The 20,961-nt window shown below is 50.7% G+C and overlaps 1 protein-coding gene across 2 annotated transcripts in view; it reads right to left on the reverse strand.

Annotated features, from left to right (window-relative positions):
* SCARA5 (scavenger receptor class A member 5) overlaps nt 1-20,961 on the reverse strand; it is a 165,980-nt gene that overhangs the window by 46,334 nt on the left and 98,685 nt on the right. Inside the window, exons 8-9 of one of the 2 annotated variants that reach the window (XM_030879115.2) lie at nt 14,754-14,948; nt 1,927-4,332 (exon numbers count right to left, since the gene is read on the reverse strand). In XM_030879115.2, coding sequence (XP_030734975.1) covers nt 4,196-4,332; nt 14,754-14,948 — 332 coding nt within the window. In that variant the 3' untranslated portion in view covers nt 1,927-4,195. Of the gene's footprint in view, nt 1-1,926; nt 4,333-14,753; nt 14,949-20,961 lie in introns of those variants that run through there. The other variant, XR_011377556.1, reaches the window with a different exon arrangement.

Below are 20,961 nucleotides of genomic sequence, written 5' to 3' on the forward strand. Positions count from 1 at the left end.
ACTTCCGTTTTGGAGACTTGTCTGTTTGAAAGCTGTTTGTCTCTTTCTGAAATTACTTCCTCGTTGCTCATCCTTAGTTTAACTGGGCCAAGTACTGAGGAGAAGCATGCAAGCAGCCCCGGGGAGCTGACCTTTGGAAGGAGTCTGTGCGGTCGGGGGCCGTGAGAGAAGGTGACAGGGAAGCCCTCTCCCCACCTGGAGAGCCTCTTTCCAGAACTAGTCTCCACCAGATCCTCATGTCATGCTGAGTTCTAACCACGAAGTCTCTTCCCTTATGATTCTCTCCCACCAGAAAATACCCACAGGGCAGACTTCTGCTTTGGGCCATGAGAGAGTCCTTACCAGAATCATCCCCCTTCTGTCATAACTAGAAAATTGTCCAAAATACTTGACAAAATATTTTCAGACTTTGGACCACAGGTAGCATAAGTCTTTGCTCCTTGAGAAAAAGATAGCAAGTGAGGTGAGCCTCCCCTGGCCTAGGTTCCCTGCTGACTGCAGCCAAGTGGCAAACTCACGGAGGTGAGGAGAATTGAAGATTGGGTAGGCCAAGGTGGCTGGAATTTGCAGGGCACAGTATCCGAGAGTACGGAGCTACGCAGAGAAATTTCCAGAAAGGTGTATAGGGTTCCCTCGAGTTGTCCGCTGAATACCAATCTGTGTGAACCCCAGGAGGCCAGCTAGAACAACCTCTGAGGAAGGCATCATTACCAGAACTCATACAGAGCTGGGGCTCGTTCAAGTTCCCTCCAGCCGGGGTGGGAGGATGACCTGGGGGACGGGGGGTCCTCCCAGAAAGCTCCTTAGCCTATTCTAACTGGGGGCTGAGCTGGTGGAGAGGATTCGATAACAAAGCTCCAGTCAGTCAGAACCCATCTCGGCTCCCAGAAGCGAAAGGTGGAGGAGAAGGAGAGGAAAAGGAAGGGAAAGATGTTCCATGGAGGGTTGAAGGGAGAGCGCTTCTAAGAAGAGAAAGACAAGTGATTCACACAGCTGACATCTTACAGAAATGTTAGCGTAACTGTCAGAACACAATGTAGCTGAAGAAACCACGGTGCCTATGGTGGAGAACGGCGTAACTCCTTTCCATAATTCAAACCCACTACAGTGGTTGGGTTGACCACAACACACGAAGGCGCCAAAGGTCAGTTCTCAGGTATCTGAGACCAGGGAAAAGCAGTGCCTTGTAGACATTAGAGTGGAGAAGAAGGGCCACCGCCGTTCTCCATGGGACTGAATATAGAACGGGAACCACAGTGATTTGGGGGTGGGTATCACCGGACTTTTTAGAGAAAACCAGGATGCCTCCTTTGTGCATTTCCAGAAAGTCCACTTTTCTCTGTTGACTTCCTTTGGCAAACTTTTATGGCCTACAGGAAGCTTGGGCCATTAGGTTTTCCCACAGGTGCAGCTATGAGTTTGTGGCCAGGACTAGGCGGTGACCTGGGCCATCCCCACACTCTCCCCGGGTCCTGTGCCTGGGAGTTCATACCTCTCACTGGGTGACGAGGCCCAGTGACGTCACAGACCTTGTACCAACTCCGGATGGTCTTCTTACCTGTGAATGGAACTCCAGATGCGAGCACATCCCCAAGTAAGAACTCCGGAGAAGTGAGGAAAGAGGTGTTCTTTCCTTTAATGACTATGAAAGCAATTCTCTTACAAGCTGGGCCGTGATTATTGTTCTGCTGCTTGGGACCCTTTCCTTAGGTTACCGAATAGGGCTTAAGACACCATGTGCCACCATGTTCTTGGTCTAGACTGTGGTTACTGACCTCTGGAAGTATTAAGACAGCTTCTCATAAGCCACCCATTCCACCAATTCCCGCTGAAAACTTATCAGACGATCCAATTTTCACCCGTCCTCCCCACGCTCACCGGGTTTTCATGAGAAAGAATATGAGGGGAAGCTTGTTAGCAACATGTTTTTAGCTTTATTGAAATTCTTTCTTATAGAAGGTCTGATGTATTTTAGGCCTGGCCTAATTTCCTTTAGTCCCTGAAATACAGGTCCATGGTTATTTTATTTCCATGTCCTCTTAAGTAGGAATGTAAACTAGTAGACTTTTATTTTAAGGTTCAGACACTTATCACCGTCGTTTTTCTTTGATGTAAAGCAAGACTTGTATTTTCCCGAATGAAAAGACCAAGTAAGAAAGTTATGTGGGTCTGCGTTGGTAGGATAACTGGATTCTTTGCCAGAACGGACTTGGGAATTTACATCGTTCAACGTGACATCTTTCCACCTTGAGTATTTTCTTTTTTAATGCAAAATTTGTGGTGTGCTGAGCTATTTATAGTAAAGAGTGCTGTGTTCATATATGCATACATATATTGGCTCTGGGAAAAGATGCATGAGTACATGCGTGTTATGTAAACATAGCAATTAGTCAGAAGGAGAGTCTCTGATCGTTGGGACATTAATGAATAACAAGCATATGGCTCGCAAAGAACAACCAATAGCACATATTGGTTCAGTTGCCAGCCAGGAACTTTGCTGGTCTTACACCCAGAGGGTCCCAGCTGTCACCTTCCCCAGGCAAGCGGTGCTCACCAGATAGGACAGGTGATTGTGTATCTGAGGCCTGACTGAGTTTGTGTCTCCCTCAAGGGAGGAGGGTCTGCGCTCACTTGCTACCATGTAGGTCCCCAGGCCTAGAACACATATATGGCCCAGTCTGACCTCCTCCTCGTGTCAAAAGCAGAATATGATCTCCCCATCACTAGGAAAGGGGTGCAGATTGAGGACTTGCAAAGGCCCACGGCCTCTTCTTCTCCCAGAGATTGTAGGGAATCCTCATTTCCTTTCAATCTTTTTTTTTTTCTTTTAATATTTATTTATTTGGTTGCAGTGGGTCTCAGTTGAGGCAGGCGGGCTCCTTAGTTGAGGCTCGTGGCCTCCTTAGTTGCGGCTCGCCGGCTCCTTAGTGGCGGCACGTGGGCTCCTTAGTTGCGGCATGCATGTGGGATCTAGTTCCCTGACCAGGGATCGAACCCGGGCCCCCTGCATTGGGAGCACGGAGTCTTAACCACTGCGCCACCAGGGAAGTCCCCTCCTTTCACTCTTATAGGCTCCATCAGGACATGTGTTCTCCTGACCACAGGATGACACCCAAAGAGGCCTGGAATGTTCCATATCATCACCTCCAAAGAGCTCCGAGACACAGGTGACATAGCTTCAACCCTGACTGCCAGATACCTGAGGGCTGATCTTGGTTTAACCCAGACAGCCCCCATGTCCGCCTCCAAATCAGCTTTCCTCCTGTGTGGATGGTTGCCCTAGGAGCCAGTCCTGTCTGACCTTGAACTCACACCCTGTGCGGTTTGGAGTATGTAACCTTCTAGTCACACCCGTCCTGCACCCAAGCTTCTTGCTCGAGCCTGGCCAAGACACAGGAAAGTTCAGGTAGCAACAGTGGTCTCAGTCATTCTCGATCTGACTAATAGGTCAGGTGAAGGGGTCAGTTGAATGCTACCTGGCGGTGACGTGGTACCCACACTAACGTGACTTATAGGAATGCTGCAAAGTGATAAACGAATTTAGCACCCAAGATACTATGTAATAGCACGCGTGGCAGTCACTCAATAAATGTTCCTTTCACTCCTCTTCTCTGAATCCAGACTGCTTCCTGCAGGAGACTCGCATTTCCCTCTGGCTCCTACAGCTGGCCTCTCCTCTATGTCAGTTCCCCCAGCTAACAAACGCTGTGCAGAGGCAGAGTAAAGGGGGAAAATGAATCACTCAGTATTGTCTCTGGCTGGTCAAAACTCTTGGCCTGAGGTTTGGGAATAATCTGCAGAGTAAACGATCTGGGATGCCTCCCTCCCATCTTCACGGATGCATTTGTGGCCAACATTTATCTGTAACTCACAGACCACAGAGAGCATGGATACGGAGGCCTGACGCATGGTGTTTTAGAAGACTTGGCAAAACGGCGATCCAGTTGACCAGGGCTCCATGCAGGAACCCTGGTGGAAGGGAGAGACAGGCAGTAGATCCCAGAGTTGTGCTTTGGAAAAGATGTCCAAGGAGAGGAGGATGGCAGGCCACCATGGGTCCTGGGATGGGAATCCGGGGGTCTGGGGGTGCTGGGCGGGGAGGCATGGGTCAGGGGAGCCCCGAGCGATGCCCCCACCCCAGGAATGCAGGAAGGAGGCTTGGCAGCTGGGTCCGGACCTTGGGCTGTGCCCACTGTCAGTGTCTCTTGCATGTCACTCCAGCATCCTCAGCGTGTCCGCAGTTTGTCACCCCCCATTTGGAGAAGCTGCAGCGGAAGATGCTCTCCTCCGTGCCCTTGCAGGCGACATCATCCATCCAAATCCTCCCTGTGCCTGTGGAGACAAGTCAACACGATTTCTTAGCGGAGATGCAGGAGGGCAGAACAGACAGGAACACTGCTGTCTGTCCTTGACCCGGCTGTCCCAAGCTCTGCTGTCAGTTCTCAAATCTAGTGGTTCCCATCTGCCTTCTCCATTCCACCAAGACCAAATACTTCTTTTCTAGCTCAGTTTCTTGAGGGCAGAATAAGAATAATTGACAGTGGAGACGGTGGTATTTACTGAGTAGCCCCTATGTGTCAGCATCTTACACATACGATCTTCATCCATTCTCACCATGGTGCTGTGAGATAGCCATGAATAAACCCTTTTCCTAGATGGGAAAACTGAGGTTCAGATGGCAACTGGTGCAAGGTTGCTCAGCTTGTAAGTGGCAGAGTCTGAACTCAAGCCCAAGTCTTGCTGCCTCCCAGGCCATGCTTTATACGAGACACTTCATAGCTTTTGAGATACGATATCTTGCGGCATTTGTTGATGAATATTCAGACGGGGCCTAATCAGAAGGACAATGTTAGACAGACGCTGGGTTGGACAGATCCAGTGCCCCATAAGTATCTCAAGTATGCCAGTACCAACATTACCTTCAATCTTTTGAAATTTAAAGCAGACGGTCTCTTTCTATGAGCTCAAAACATTGGTACTCGGAATGACAGGGGATCCCAGAATTTAACATTATAACCAGACATCTATGTAATGACAGGCAGAAGCATCCCTAACCACAAGTAATTAGGTCAAGTTCCCAAAATACAAGGTCCCTACGACAATGTAGCTGAGTTTTGCCTGTCTGTTCACTCAGCTCTTAAGGGGACCAACCTACTGGTCTGAAGATGCCCATGCAGGGGAGCCTTTAGCTGGCTTTCCCAAGATTGTACCTGAGCCTCAAGAGACATAGACTTGGCACTGAGGTCCCTTACTGAATGTCAAGGGAATAGGGCAGCTGGGTGAGGCTCCAAGGGAATGGAGAGGGCTCGTCTGGGGTCAGAGGGGTCAGTGGAGAGGGGAGAAGTCACCTAGAGCCCCTGCTGATGAACGGGCAGGGCCATCACCCATGGTTCAGGTGGGCTCTCTGGGCTGATGGCCAAGGAAGGTCTCCAATGGCAGGAGCTCACTTGGGAGCCCTCTGGAAGGAAGCCTGAGCTTTAGGGCTCCCCTCTCCCGTGGAAGCAGTCGCTTAGAGCTTCGCTGCACAAAGCGTGGTCCCGGACCAGTGGCATCAGCATTCCCCAGAGCTTGTCAAAACTGCAGAACCTCAGGCTCCACCCAACACCTACTGAATCCAAATCTACCTTTGAAGCAAGTGGTTCTGCATTGAAGTGTGAGAAGCAGAAATAGGGCTTTACAATAAGTAGAATAAATCTCAGTTCAAGTCTCATTCCCATCTAGGAAGACCATTTCAGTTGTAAAACTGGGAAGGGATTCCCGAGATATGAGACATTTCGTGCTAAAGCTGGGTAGGTTCTGGGTAAACCGGGATGGTCACTCCAGCACCCTGACTTGTTAGGTCTATGAGCCAGCACCAAAAATCATGGGGTCAAAGGTCATAAACGGGGTTCCAACATTACTGACTGTGTCAACCTGGGCAAGTTCAACGAGGTAACATGTATTCCTGTATTTTGTTTTTTGTGTTTTTTGGGCCACACTGCATGGCATGTGGGATCTGAGTTCCCCAACCAGGGATGGAACCTGCACCCCCTGCATTGGAAGGGCGGGGTCTTAACCACTGGACCACTGGGGACGTCCCAAGAGAATATTTTTCTTATTTTTGGCCACACCATATGGCTTGTGGGATCTTAGTTCCCCGACCAGGGATTGAACCCGGGCCCTCGGCAGTGAGAGCACAGAGTCCTAACCCCCGGACCACCAGGGAATCCCCAGTTCCTGTATTTTAAAGGGCTTTCAGATGCACCAAAACCCTATACAAAAGGTAGCTCAGGGATTAGTACTGTGCCCTGACCCTACCCCCGTTTTCTCCCTGTCCCAACTCTCAGCAGCCAGACAACCTCTCCTTTTAGAGGAATTGTCAGGACTAATTCTTAAAACCCTTAAAACTGTCACTCACCCTTGGGTTGCGTGGGAAACCCCTTTACAAAGAGCATCAAGGGAGCACCTAAACCATTTCGCTGCCCACGAAATCAACCGCATGAACTAAGTGGTTTGGACATATTTTTTATGCCGAGATGTTCAGCATCTGTTGTCATGGGAATACCAAGCAGTGAATTCAGGAACAGAGCTGGGAGGAGAGGCCTCCTTCTGCTGTCTTTTTGGATGTTATTTCTTCATCAGAGCCTCTTCCCTAGCGGGATACAGCGTGCCTCTTACACAATAAGCCCTCTGAAGCCGAGCAAAAATTCTCAGATTAAATGTCTCCTGGAAAACACATCAGTTTACAAATTACCCTTCCTTGGGCTACAGGCCCGAGAGCTCTGTGGGATTAGTCACATCCAAAACAAATAAAGGAGCAAATGAAGGAGACCGACAAATACAGAACAGGCCCCAAGGTTACGAGCCCAAATGCATACACAGGATCACAAGACCCCAAACTCTAGCTGGTGTTTGGCTAGGGAGCTCTGGCTAACATCCAGTCACGGAAGAGCTAATAAAATGAGAAAAGCGTTGTTAACTCAGCAGCAGTGAGTATCTACAGTTCCTGGGACATCGCTGAAGGGCCTATGAACCCGAAGACCGTTTCTGCTCCTTGCCATGTCAGAGGAGCTAGCACTGTCATGACTCCAGGTACCAATCATCCTTTTAGCTTTAGAGCTGACACCTGATACTCAACGTGTGGCCCAAGGACCAGGAGATCAGTATCACCTGGGAGGTTGTTAGCAACACAGAGTCTCGGGCCCACCCAGACCCGAATCAGAGTCTGCAACTTAACAAGATCTCCTAGATTCAGGCATGCGTTCAGGTCTGAAAAGCCCTGCTCTAGATTAGGTCTGCTCCTCTGCAGTCTTCCTGGGAGCTCCATAAATGCCCCATCAGGTAAGCGGGAAAGGGGCTACTCTGCTCCCCACTGTACAGTCAGAAAAATTAAACAACAGGGTGAGGTTTTTACCTTGAGGAGGAAAAACTGGGACGAGAGGCCAGGTCTTCTGACACTTAGAGCTGTTGGAAGGTGATATTGTTGGCATGCGTAAGTGGAGATTTTATTCTATCCTTATTCATTCATTCATTCAACAAGTATTTTTTTGTTTTGTTTTGTTTTGTTTTGTTTTTTGCGGTACATGGGCCTCTCACCATTGTGGCCCCTCCCGTTGCGGAGCACAGGCTCCGGACGCGCAGGCTCAGCGGCCATGGCTCACAGGCCCAGCAGCTCCGTGGCATGTGGGATCCTCCAAGACTGGGGCATGAACCTGTGTCCCCTGCATCGGCAGGCGGACTCTCAACCACTGCGCCACCAGGGAAGCCCCAACAAGTATTTAAGAGTCTACTCCATGCTCAGCACTATTCTTGGTGTAGGGACTACACCAATGAACAAAAAATGATTAAAGAAAAACACTGTCGGTGGGAATGTAAACGGGTGTAGTCACTGTGGAGAACAGTATGGAGATTTCTCAAAAAACTAAAAATAGAACTACTATATGACCCAGCAATCCCACTGATTGAAACCAAAAACACTAATTTGAAAGATACATGCACCCCAATGTTCATAGCAGCATTACTTACAATTGCCAAGATACAGAAGCAACCTAAGTGTGCATCACAGATGGATAGATTAAGAAGCTGTGGTATATATATACAATGGAATACTACTCAGCTATAAAAAAGAATGAAATGTTGCCATTTGCAGCAACACTGATGAACTTGGAGGGCATTATTCTAAGTGAAATAAGTCAGACAGAGACAGACAAACACTGTATTATATCACTTGTAAGTGGAATCTAAAAACTACAGCAAACTAGTGAATATAACGAGAAAGAAGCAGACTCACAGATATAGAGAACAAATTAGTCGTTACCAGGGGGAGGGGAGGGGCAATACAGGGGTGGGGAACAGGGAGGTGCAAACTATTGGCTGTAAGATAAGCTGAAGGAGGTATTACTGGGTTGGCCAAAAAGTTCGTTCGGTTAGTGAAACCGTTGTTCAATAAAGTCCTTCGTGAACATGAAAAATGTCTTTCATTTTTACTTAAAACTGAACGAAGTTTTTGGCCAGCCCAATATATAACATGGGGAGTAGAGCCAATACTTGGTTATAACTGTAAAGGGAAAGCAACCTTTCAAAATTGTATAAAAACAAAACAAAAAAATCTCTGCTTCATGGGACAAACATTTGAGCTGCTGCATGTTTGAGTAATATTAATAGAAGGAATTGAGGTAGGAAGTAGATGGGCCCCTGGCCTGGACAGCTGGTGTTTGTCAAGGGCAGTAAAATTGAAGCTTTGTTCTTCCCCAGACACTCCAAGGACAAAGTTAGTGGCAAAAACTGAGCTCTGCTGAAGTAAAGAGATAAGATGACTACTCCTGAGGTTAAGAAAAACTCCCTGACTGCACAGGCACATTAAGACTCCTTGGGGGCGTCAAAAAGGAGGGGGTGCCGCCCCATAATAAGTGCTGCCAAGACCCCCATAGGCCTCTGCAGTGGGATCCATCTTAGCAAAAAGTTAGCACGCATGTTGGGGAGAGTCCTAGGACAGGTCAGGCGTGGAATAAGAAACAAGAAATTGGCCAAAGGTAAACAAAGACCCGGAAGGACTGTCCTAAATAAATGATTTAGATCACCTCTTTACTGCGCTCATTAGAAGACGCCTACACCCTTTCTCTCCAGGTGTGTATTTCTGCTTGCTTCCGTCTCTGACAAACAAACCGTTTCTCTGTGTGCTCTCCCACTTGTTGTGCTGTGTCTCTAATAATAAACTTTGTACGTGCTTTTAGTTTTTGCCTCCTTGAAACATTCTGGCTTTCAAATGGGGGCAAGAGCCAGGGCCACTTAGCTTCTAGCCTCTGGCCCCTGGTGGTCCAGCGGCTAGGATTCCTGGTTTTCATCCAGGCTACCCAGGTTCAGTTCCTAGGCAGGGAACTAAGATCCTGCTTCAAGCCACCACTCACTGCTGTCTCTCTGAGATCAGAATGAGTTACACTGATTCCTACAGGCTGCCATCTGAGCCTCACACAGGGACAGGCAGGATGGCTATCAAACAGATATGTAAGAGGTAGGAAAACTAAGGCTCCAGAAAGGTTAAGTGACCTGTCCCACGACTGTTAAAGGAATGAGATCATGACCCAGGCCACTGACGTCCTGCCAGTCCAGTCCCCGTTCCTTATAGAACCACATACACGGCACACAGCACAGATCACTAAACCAGGAGGCTGCAAACCCAATTTGACCTGCTGCCTGCTTTTGTAAATAAAGTTTTACTGGAACACAGAGCCTCCCTGCCCCCAGTCTGATTACATTTTGTCTGTAGTTGCTTTTATGCTACAACTACAGAGCTGAGTAGTTGTGAGAGCGACCATCTGGCCCAGAAGCCCAAAATATTTACTCCCTGGCCCTTTAATGTTTGCTGACCCTTGCACTAAGCCACCTCCCAGTATTTGAATTTTATTTTAGAAAAAAAGGGCAAAACAATGCTAATCATATAATTAAAAGAGAACACTCCCGATTCTGTCCACCCACTCCCACCTACAAATCTGTATGCATCTGTACCCCTCCTCAGCTCCTTTTGTCTGTCTCAAAGAAAGATTTTCTTGGCGGGCTCAGGACTAATTTCCCAGCAGTGCTATGGTGGTCTCACGCCCTCCATCTCCTCCTGGACCCTTGCTCCAGCCATCACCCTCCATCTTCCTGATCTGCACTCATTCCCTCTCCAACAGCTCTTGGACCAATTTAAAATTAAAAAAAAAAAAAATCTCCAAGTCGTCCTCATTTGGGTCTTTCCTTGCTTTTTTCCCAGGGAAACTGATAATTCAATTATTGAGCCCCGTCCAGGAAAACTTTTATGGTGCCAGACCACAGAGAGCATTGCCAGGGTGCGGCAGTTCCTTCTATGGCTCTGGGGAGGACGCAGGTTTGGCAGGCACAGAAGTTCCTTCCTTCCTTCTTCCCTCGCCCCCTCCTCCTGTCCCTCCTTCCTCCCTCCCACATTTATCCAGTACCTATCACGTCCCAGGCACAGTCCTGGGTTTCGGAGCTCTGGCCTCAAGGTGTTCCCACATACCCCAGCGATCAGGAGCATGTGAGAGGTACGCGCAGAAGATGCCACGGGAGCAGAGGGGGTATCTACATCACGGGCTGGGGTGGAGCGGCAAACTCCCCTCCGGAGGTGATCATTGAGCTGACTTTAAAAGCTGAGGAGGAATTAGCTAGGTGAAGAGGAGGGAAAGGCATTCCGGACCCAAGGAACAGCACGTGAGGGGATACGGAGCCGGGAAACAGCTGTGTGAGCTCAGAGGCTACACGTGGGCGCACGCAGCTAAGGGATGCGCCGCCAGAGGCGGGAGGTGTGTGAGGACTGGCCCTGGGCACTAAGCTAAGGAAACCAGATTTGATCCTGAGAGCAGGAAAGACCCACTGAGCATCGGGCAGGGGAGTGACAGAGGCAGGAGCGCATTTTAGAAAGATCCCTGGCAGCCAGGAGGGGGACAGGGGGCGGCAGCGTGGGAAGCAGCTCATGGAGGACGCCCCCATCTCCACCCAACAAGCAGCAAATAAATGTGCAGCGCAGGGCCTGCACTGTGCTAACTGCTCACCGTACGTGATCTCACTTCGAGTTTGCAATCATCCTGCAAAAGCGGAGGGACTGAAGCCTGGAGAGGTTGAGAAATCTGCTCCAGGTCACCAGCTAGTAAGTGGCACATATGGGATGCTAGGTGGGCTTTGACCCAGAGACTGAGCTCCTAGCCACTGCTCTACCCAGCCCGAGCTCCTACGGCAAGAGCAGGGGGAACAGAGAGGAGGGGACAGAGTCAAGGGACCAGAGACGTTGACACTGGTAGCATCTGGTAAGACTCAGGGACCCAGCAGATAAGGGACACGGGAGTGGGTGAGGGTGCGAGAAGGGACGAGTCTGCAGTCCTGGCTGGCAGGGCAGGAAGCACAGCCGGAAGAGAAACAAGCGTGGATGGAGAGCGGGGCCGGGGGCTTGGGAGACTCCGTGAGGCTGAGGGCGAGCAGACTGGGATTGGGAATCGGGGCACCTGCATGACGCGAGGCTGTGGTCAGAGGGCCCTTGGGACCTGATGCAAACCCCGCCAGCTGCCAGGAGAGGCGGGCTTCCCCTCCCTCTGCCCCCAGCTGCTAGTGCAGCATAGCCCTTCCAACAGTTTAGAATCTGTGAACACGTCTGCCTCCCCCTCTAAACTGCATGTGCTGAGGTCAGAGACTAGGTTGACTCAACTCTGTGCCCCGGGTGCTGAGCCTAGTGCCTGCCCATGGCAAGAGCCAGAAGCTGCAGCCGGGCTAGGAGGATGGGTGCCAGGCAAGCCCCATCCCTTCCCCGGCCCCCATTTCCCTCTGTGCACCCATGAGTGACACCTGGCCTGCCTACCTGTCCAGGTCTCGAATATCACGTGACCTAAGTTATTGGCTGATGGTGGGAAAGTACGGTGCAAATTTGATGCTGATGTGGAAGCGAGCCTGGCTTCCCACTGACTGGTTGAAAGACTTGAGTGGTGGGAATTCCCTAGCAGTCCAGTGGTTAGGACTCGGCACTTTCGCTGCCGTGGACCCGGGTTCGATCCCTGGTCGGGGAACTAAGATCCCACAAGCCGTGCAATGCGGCCAAAAAAAAAAAAAAAACCCGGCGGCAATTGTAGAGCTTCCCTTCACACCATACAATACAAAAATCAAGGCAGGATGAAAGAGTTTTAGGCTAACCCTGCCCATGACATTCAAATGACCTAATGTGGTTTCATTAAAAGAGTTTATGATTTTTCCCCTCCAAAGGTTTACTTCCACTTATTAGGGAGAAGCCCTCACTGGAGCCAAAAAAGGAAAACGAGGACCGTTCCCACTGTTTCTGTTCCTCACGCAAACAGAAATGGCAGTTTTCCTTGAAGAAAACAGGCTGAGACCCAGCACAGAGCTTTAGATGGGAGGGAAGCGCTCTCCCCGAGTGGGCTGCCCTCCGTGGAGCTGGACCCTTTGAACTCCCCACGCGCTGGCCTTGAAGTCGAGAGGCCAGGACGCTGGGGTCAATGTCTCCGCCAGCTGTCACAACACATTTCACAGGAGTCACTTCAGTGAGTGTGATTGTCTTGTCTGCTCGGACTGGGTGGCTTCTAAGCAACACACATTTGTTTCTCACTGTTCTGGGGGCTGCAAGTCCAAGACCAGGGTGCCTGCGTGTTCCGGCTCTAGGGGAGGGCCCTCTTCCGGCTTGTAGGCTACTGTACGTCCTCACGGAAGCAGGAGGGAGCTCTCTGAGGTCCCTTTTATAAGGGCACCAGTCCCATTATGAGGGCTCTGCTCGTGACCTGATCACCCCCCAAAGGCCCCACCTTCTGATACCATCACATCGGGGCTGAGGATTCCAACCTATGAATCTGGGGGGGCGGGCGACACAAACATTCAGTCTGCAACAGTGACTGAGGTCTAAGGGACAAGATTCTGACCCAGGATTGTGGCACTCCAAAGTGGGCGCGAGAAGGAAGGCAGCCGTGGGGAGCGGAGGGTTCCGTGTCCAGTTGGGATGTGACCCGGCTCTATGTCCCCATCTGAAAAGGATGCCCCTCCTCTCACCACGAGGCCCTTTACCGTTTAGCACAGTGGGCTGGGCCCCCATGGTCTCAGGTAAGACAGCAAACGCTCCGTGACACAAGTAGCCTCCATAGCGGGGCCAGCGGTCCCTCCACAGGTCACCAGGGGACCTGGCAACTGAGTGTGAGTGGGTCAGTCCAAATCCCTCCCCACACCTGCCAGAACGCAGGTCCTCGTGACAGCTGAGCAGAAGTATTGCACATTCCAGGGGCCCAAGCTGGAAGGCACATCACAGAGTCTGTAAGGCCCTTTAAGTTAGAGCTGGGACACCAAGATGCAGGGTGGAGGGGCAACGAGATCACACAGTCGGGCGCAGCACATTATTATACAGGTGCAGGGAGCACTGTCTTCAAGCAGGTGGGACCATTGTTTTCGTTGTAAGTCAACACAGGTTTCTCTGAGTTCGAGGTCCGATGAAGGGCAAAGCATTTGTGACGGTGAGTAGTTATGTCTGAGTGTGCATGTGTGGTGTTCTGTGTGTGTAGCTGAATTGTTATGGGCTGAATTATGTCCCCCCCAAAATTCCTATGTGGAAGTCCTAACACCCAGGACCTCAGAATGTGCTTGTCTTTGGACCCAGGACCTTTAAAAAGGTGATTAAGGATAAATGAGGTCATTAGAGGGGCCCTAATCCAATATGTCTGGTGTCCTTCTAAGAGGAAGAGACACAGACCCACACAGAGGGATGACCATGTGAGGACACAGGGGGAAGGTGTCCCTGTACAAGCCAAGGAGAGAGGCCTCAGGAGAAACCAGACCTGCCAACACCTTGACCTTGGACTTCTAGCCTCTAGAACTGTGAGAAAATAAATGTCTGCAGTTTAAGTCCTATAGTCCGTGGTATTTGTTACAGCAGCTGAGCAGACTAATACAGAGAACTAGCCTGAGGGGAAGACACAGTGCTGTGGATAGAGACTGGAGCTGGGGTAGAGCCAACCTCTTTGCAATCGGAAAGGGACAGATGGTTCAAATCAGCCGTCTGCCCAGGAAGGGTCTGCACCTCTCCCTCAAACTCTCCTGTACCGTCTAAGCCTGTCAAAGGAAAGCAACCAAAATGGTGAAGACTGCCAAAATCTTTCCCCCTGAGGATGAGATGAAGTGTTTGGAGATCTTCATCTGAAGAAGAAAAGACTCAAAGAGGAGCAGGGACAGCCAGCAGAGTGGATAAGAGAACGGACTCCCGGCTACCTGCTTGGGTCTGAACCTGGGCTCTGCCATTCGCTAGCTGTGTGACCTTGGACAAGTTATCTAGCCTCTCTGTGCCACCGTTTCTGCATATGGAATATAGGGATGATAGCTGTACCTGCTTCCTAGTGTGGTAAGGATTATGTGAGTGAATATTTTTAACATGTTTAGAACCGAGCCTGGCACACAGACAGTGCTATCTAAGCACTAAATAGTAAAAAAATGTAATCGGGACAAATGGGCATGGGATTAGATAAGAGCCCTGAGATGCAGGGCTGAAAACGGGGGCCAGTAGGAGACCAGAAAAGCAAGGGAGTCAATTCAAGGGAAGGAAGAATGTTCGAATAAGCAGAACTGTCTGAAGACAGACCAGCTAGCTTGGGGGCCATGAGCATCCCGTGGTCATGGCGGGAAGGATCCAGGCAGAGCCCGGCTGACACTGGCAGGACTTCTGTCAAGGGGATGCTGGACAGGAGGGCAGGCCTAGGCCTCCGGGACCCTCGCCCCACGTTCTCCTCCTCTGGGTGCCCTACCTTGTCCGAACTGAGCCGTCCGGTGCACGTCCTCGGCGTTGGGGAAGCCCAGCATGCGGCACACCACGTCTCCGTCCTTCTTGTCCCAGCCGTCATCGCACACGGTGCCCCAGCGCCGCTCATGGTACACCTCCACGCGGCCCTGGTGTGGGCCCGAGCCATTCACCAGCCGGACCATCAGGGCCTCCATGCCACCTGCCGGGAGCAGCACAGGGTCACGGGTCACTACCCGAGCTGGACATAGTGGGGCCTCGCCTGGGGCCCCTCCCCGACTCCCCGCCACCACCCGGCATAGGAGAAGGGAGCTGGGGCTACAGCTGAGGTGGAGCCGGCAGCCAGAAGAAACCGTGGTGTCACCCCTGCCCGTTATCACCCCTGCCCGTCTTCTCTCCACCTTTTTTTTTTAAATAGGCTTTATTTTTTTTTAATAGTAAAATTGAGAAGGAGGTACAAATATTTCCCATAAACCTCCTATCCCCCCACCCCCCCATGCACAGCCCCCTTTGCCACTATCAACACCTCCACCATGGCGGTAATCTGTGAACCCACAATGACACGGCACGATCACCCAGAGTCAACAGTTTACACTAGGGTTCACTCTTGGTGTTGTCCATTCTGTGCTTTGGGCAAATGTCTAATGACATGTCTCCATCATTACAGTGTCCTACAGGGCGGTTTCACTGCCCTAAAAATCCCGTGTTCCACCTATTCACCTGCCACCCCACCTCCGAACCCCTGGCAACCACTGATCTTTCTCCTGTCTCCATAGTTTTGCCCTTCCCAGAATGTCATATACTTGGAATCATACGGTATGTAGTCTTTTCGGATTGGCCTCTTTCACTTAGTCATATGCATTTAAGGTTCCTCCATGTCTTTCATTGGCTTGATAGCGCCATTTCTTTCTAGCACTGAATAATATTCCATTGTCTGGATGTACCACAGTTTAGTTATCCACTCACCCACTGAAGGACCTCTTGGAAGGAATTATGAATAAAGCTGTCACAAACATTCCTGTGTAGACATAAGTTTTCAACTCATTTGGGTAAATACCAAGGAGCGGAATTGTTGGATTCCTCTCTACCTTTTGACACCTGGTGACCAGCACTCAGGCCTGCCGGAGCGGATGGTGAAGGGGAACAGAGGAAATCAAGGGATGGTCAAGGCTTTGTGAACAGGTGGCCCTGCTGTGTGCTTTAGTAGGTGGAGAGGTCCCCCTGTGTCTCAGCACAGGGCTGAGACACTGTGCTGAGAGTTGTGTTGTCTCTGTGCTGTCATCTGTGTCCACCTTCCCACTAGGCTGTCAGCACCAAAGTGTTTGAAGCCAGACAGACCTGGGTGTGAATTCTGGCTCTGTCCCTTACTACCTGTTAAGTGGGGGACAGCAATTCATCAAATCTTAAAAGCCGCTGTTGTGTAAGGCCCATCACTATTTTCCATGCTACTAAGAAGGAAGAAGTTTGCCAGTTACAGTGGCAGGCTGTACGTATTGCTACAGGCTTCCAGATTTCAGAGATGTTAAAATATGTGTCACAGAATCAGTGAAATACAGCAACAGGTGTAAAGAGCTTAGAACGGCGCCCGGCACATACAAGACTCTTCTTTCTACCTGAACGACCTTAAGAAAGTGTTCTAGACTCTCTGAGGGCATTGCCCCAACTGCGACATGGGGACAACGCATAGGGCTGTTTTGCAGACTAAGTGAAATGACCTGTGTTAAGGGTCCAAGCACGGTGCCTGGAACGTAGTAGGAAATAAGCAAGTCCTAGTTTGCAACCCCCGATCCCCATCTCTGATGGCTGAAGCCCTGTCACGTTCATCTATGAACTCTGTTCAGCACAGAGCTTGGCTGCAGGAAATGTACAGTAAACGTCTGCTACATGGATGAAAGAGTGAAGATTCGTTCTTTTGCATTACAAAGCAAGGCGTTACTTCTCCAAGGGGAGCAGCTGAAAAAAGCCTTCGGATCATCTCAAAGCCAGGGTTTGGCTGGAGAGTTACAGCGTCAGGGAGATACACACCGTTAGTGCCAGAGCTGGGATGGCAGCTTGGGTCTACCGATGTGTCATCTAAGGTCCTTTCGCCAACCTGTCCGCCATGCCATGAGTTGGGGTGGGGGGCAGGTATCTTCGCCCCTCAGGGACCTGAGCTTGACAAGATATTGGAGTGTTGCCACTTTTGCAGCCAGAAGCCGTCTGGAGGTGTGGGGTGGAGACGGGTACAACTGTGCTGTGACACAGGGACAGGTGTGTGATACGATGCAGGAAAACCCTTCCACGAACTGCCAGCGAAAATAGCAAACCTGGACTTCCCTGGTGGCGCAGTGGTTAAGAATCCGCCTGCCAATGCAGGGGACGTGGGTTCAATCCCTGGTCCAGGAAGATCCCAATGGCAGGAGCTACCGAGCCTGTGCTCTAGAGCCCATGAGCCACGACTACCGAATCTGCATGCCACAACTACTGAAGCCCGCGTGCCTAGAGCCCGTGCTGCGCAACAAAGACAAGCCACCGCAATGAGAAGCCCGTGCACCGCAATGAAGAGTAGCCCCCGCTCGCTGCAACTAGAGAAAGCCTGCGCGCAGCAACAAAGACCCAACGCAGCCAAAAATAAATAGATTAATTAATTAATTTTTAAAAGCCCTTATCTTAAAAAAAAAAAAAGAAAGAAAATAGCAAACCCAGTCAAGTTCTGCTCCCAATAAGTACTGCACCCTTGGACTATGTTTTTGTCTTTCTTTTCTTGACCGGCTGGGCTAGGGAATTCCCTCTTCTAATGACTATGACTTGGCAAAGACCTTTTTTTAAAAAAAAAATAAATTTATTTATTTATTTTTGGCTGTGTTGGGTATTCGTTGCTGCATGCGGGCTTTCTCTAGTTGCAGTGAGCAGGGGCTTCTCTTGTTGCAGCGCACGGGCTCTAGGCGCCCGGGCTTCAGTAATTGTGGCTTGTGGGCTCTAGAGCACAGGCTCAGGAGTTGTGGCATACGAGCTTAGTTGCTCTGCAGCATGTGGGACTTTCTCGGACCAGGGCTCGAACCCGTGTCCCCTGCATTGGCAGGTGGATTCTTAACCACTGCACCACTAGGGAAGTCCTGGCAAAGACCTTTATAGGATCCTGGAGGAAGTGGCAGAATTGATAAACCCCGTATCTGTGTCACATGGGAAAGGAGAGGAATTAGAACTGGCTGCGTGTCTGTTTTGAGTTGCCCAGGCTAGGAAAACCCCAGAATATTCTGCACAGGGGGACCACAGAAGTCCCCAGGAGACCACACCCCTCCCAAGATGCTGCAAGAGTACGGTGTGATGGCATGGAAAGGCTCCTGGAAAAGTTTAATTCCATTTTCTAGGCATCCTTCATCCCTGACTATTCTCCCCACATGGGTTTGCATCCTTCATCCCTGACTAGTCTCCCCACGTGGGTTTACAAGCTCCAGCCAGGTTATCAGAAAAGGCTGGGGATGAGCAAGAGAGTGTAGGAATCCTGGAGACAGAAAACACAGAGAGAAGCAGGATGCAGAGGCCAGGTCTGAGACAGGGATGCTCCCCTGGGAGCAGTCATGACAAGCTAACCTGGAGCCAGCAGCAGCAAAGGAGGCCTGGCCCCGGGACAGGGGTTGGCCCTGGTGGGTTGGCCGAGGCTGAGATGTCAGCCTTGATTTCTCCCAGGCCCGCCTCACCTCTGTCACCACACTGTCACGGTGGCAGTGGGCCACGCCAGGCCAGGAGGCCTCCAACAGCAGCCCCCGTGTGGGGTCATCAGTAAAGGGAGAAGGGACAGGAGGATGCCATGTGTCCCAGAGCAGGCCAAGCAGAGTTCAGGGTCAAAATAACAGGAAGAGGCTGGGTGGAGTGTGGGCAAACAGGGCTGATGTTCAGAGCTTCCCCCTTAATGTCTCCACTCTGGCCAGCCTGAACTCACTCTGTTCACTTCTTTGTTTTGCCAAAAAAGTGATCATCTATTAGGGGCTTTGTCCTGTTCTAGGAGCTATGGATACATCCATGAACAAAGTCTCTGCCCTCGTGGACTGATATTGTAGTGGGAGAGACTAGCGATAAAGCTAGGAAACAAATAAAAATATAACTATGGCCACATAGTGATGCACAGATGGGAACAGAAGCACAGGAAGGGAATGGAACGTGGAGGGGGCGCCATCTTGGACGGGTAGACAAGGAAGGGAATGGATCATGGCAGGGTCACCATCTTGGATGGGTAGACAAGGAAGGGAATGGATCGTGGGGGGGCACCATCTTGGATGGGGAGACAAGGAAGGGAATGGATCATGGCGGGGGGCACCATCCTGGACGGGGAGACAAGGAAGGCCTTGAGTGTTGACCTGAATGAGCAGAGGGAGAACATGGACCTCCCCCCACCCCCCATCTCAGAAAAACCCATGTCTGTACTCTGGCCTAAGATTTTCATGTCCTTTAAATCTCAGCTTGAATGTCACATCTCTCAGAAAGCCTTCTGTGGTTCCCCCATACCTGGCTACAGCCCCTTCTGTGGACATACTTATCACTCCATGTAATAAGTTCCTGTTAACTCTTTTGGGACACTGTAAGCATTCTGAAGACAGGTCATGTGGCCTGATACAGTGCCTGGTGTATCAAGACGCCCAAGCTGGGCGAAACGAAGGCATGCACGAATGAATGCACTAGGACAGTATATACCCCAGTGGGCAAGTCCTGTCTAGTGGACACAGCTCCCCAGAGCCAACGGCTTTGGTGGGAGCCTGAGGAGAGTCAGCATCAGGGCCACCAGTGTTTCCAACACCCTCTTTATTACAGCACAGCCCCTTCTACTCAGTCCCCTCACTGATGGCTTCTTTCGGTGGGACGGTCCTGGATCCTAGACCCAGAATTCAAGTTATTGGTGCAATGACCGTACATTCCAAATGAGAAAATAAGGCTGTGGTCTGTCATGAGATTACAGTGAGTGCTGAGGGAAATCTGGAGAGCGGCACTTGGATGCTGAAATATTAGAATTCCCAGGAGGCTTCAGTGTATATGCAAGTGGCAAAAGAATATTTGGAAACAGATCAACTTCCAAAAATTGGAAACATATGGTAACCGTAATTATGGGACACAGCGTCAGTCCTGGTCTATGCCCCATGCTCCCCACACATCAAGCAAGGTCATGGCCCCCATCAGTCCTGTGGCTACGTGTGCCCCCCGCGCCCCGCACACCCAGACCCCAGGGTTGGCTCATCGAGCACTGGAGTCTGTTCCTTTTCACTTGTTCCCAGGTTCCCCCCGATCCAGGGCTTCTCCCTGGATGGAGGCTGAGCACAGTTCCCTGCCCACGGGATCGGCAGATACTGCATGCCCCGGAAGAATCAATGAGGCACATCTTGGTCTAGCTCCATCTTACAGAACATGGCACGAAGCTGTAATTTTTAAATCCTTTCTTCCCCTTAACAAAAGCCCATCCCTGTGGATACCTTCCTCAGGAAAGCCGTGGCTGAGAGCTGACCTGATTATGATGCAAACTGCCCCAATTCAGGGAATCAGACAGAGGTTTGGGTTTCTGCGGGCAGAGGGTGTAAACTTTGCTTTTTCCCAGCAGTTTCTGCCCTAGAGCAAAGCTTTCCCACCAAGCAACCAACCACCTATGGGAAACGCTCTTACCCCACGGCTGTGTCAGCCCGACATAATCAGATGTGGTGTCTGGGAGGCTGCCTCAGCCTGGTACGTGCCCCCCACCCCCTTACACTTCTTGTAAGTCCAGGGAGCTTATTCCGTAGACACCCACTCAGAGTGCTCCCCAGGGAGCGTGTGGGTCTATTTGGGGTCAAGAAGATGCCTCTCTTTGCACATGACAGTAGAGGAAGATGGAAGGCAGGGGTTTTGACTGTACAAAGCCCAGGCACTCCTAGGCCAGTAGTCAGAGGGGATGGCCCAGGTAGGGGGCAGAGGACCTTAGGCTGTCACAACTGCATGTGACTTCCCCTAATAGCTGCCCTTGACCGACAGGCCTCTTTACTTTCTTCTTAACCTCCCAGCTCGGTGAGCCCTGGGAAATCCTTCCCAGGCAAAATGTGGACCCACAACTCCACAGAACCCAGTCCGCCAAGCGAAGCTCATGTGGATATCTGAGTTTGATTCGTAAAGGGAACCCCCTGAGTGAAGAGAATATCAAACTCTTTCTCTTGTTATGGGGTCCCTACTCTGCAGACTGGAATCTACCTGGACACGTGCCTACGGTCTGTAAGTGG

This window comes from Globicephala melas, chromosome 6 (genome assembly GCF_963455315.2).
Source record: "Globicephala melas chromosome 6, mGloMel1.2, whole genome shotgun sequence".
Lineage (NCBI taxonomy): Eukaryota > Metazoa > Chordata > Mammalia > Artiodactyla > Delphinidae > Globicephala > Globicephala melas.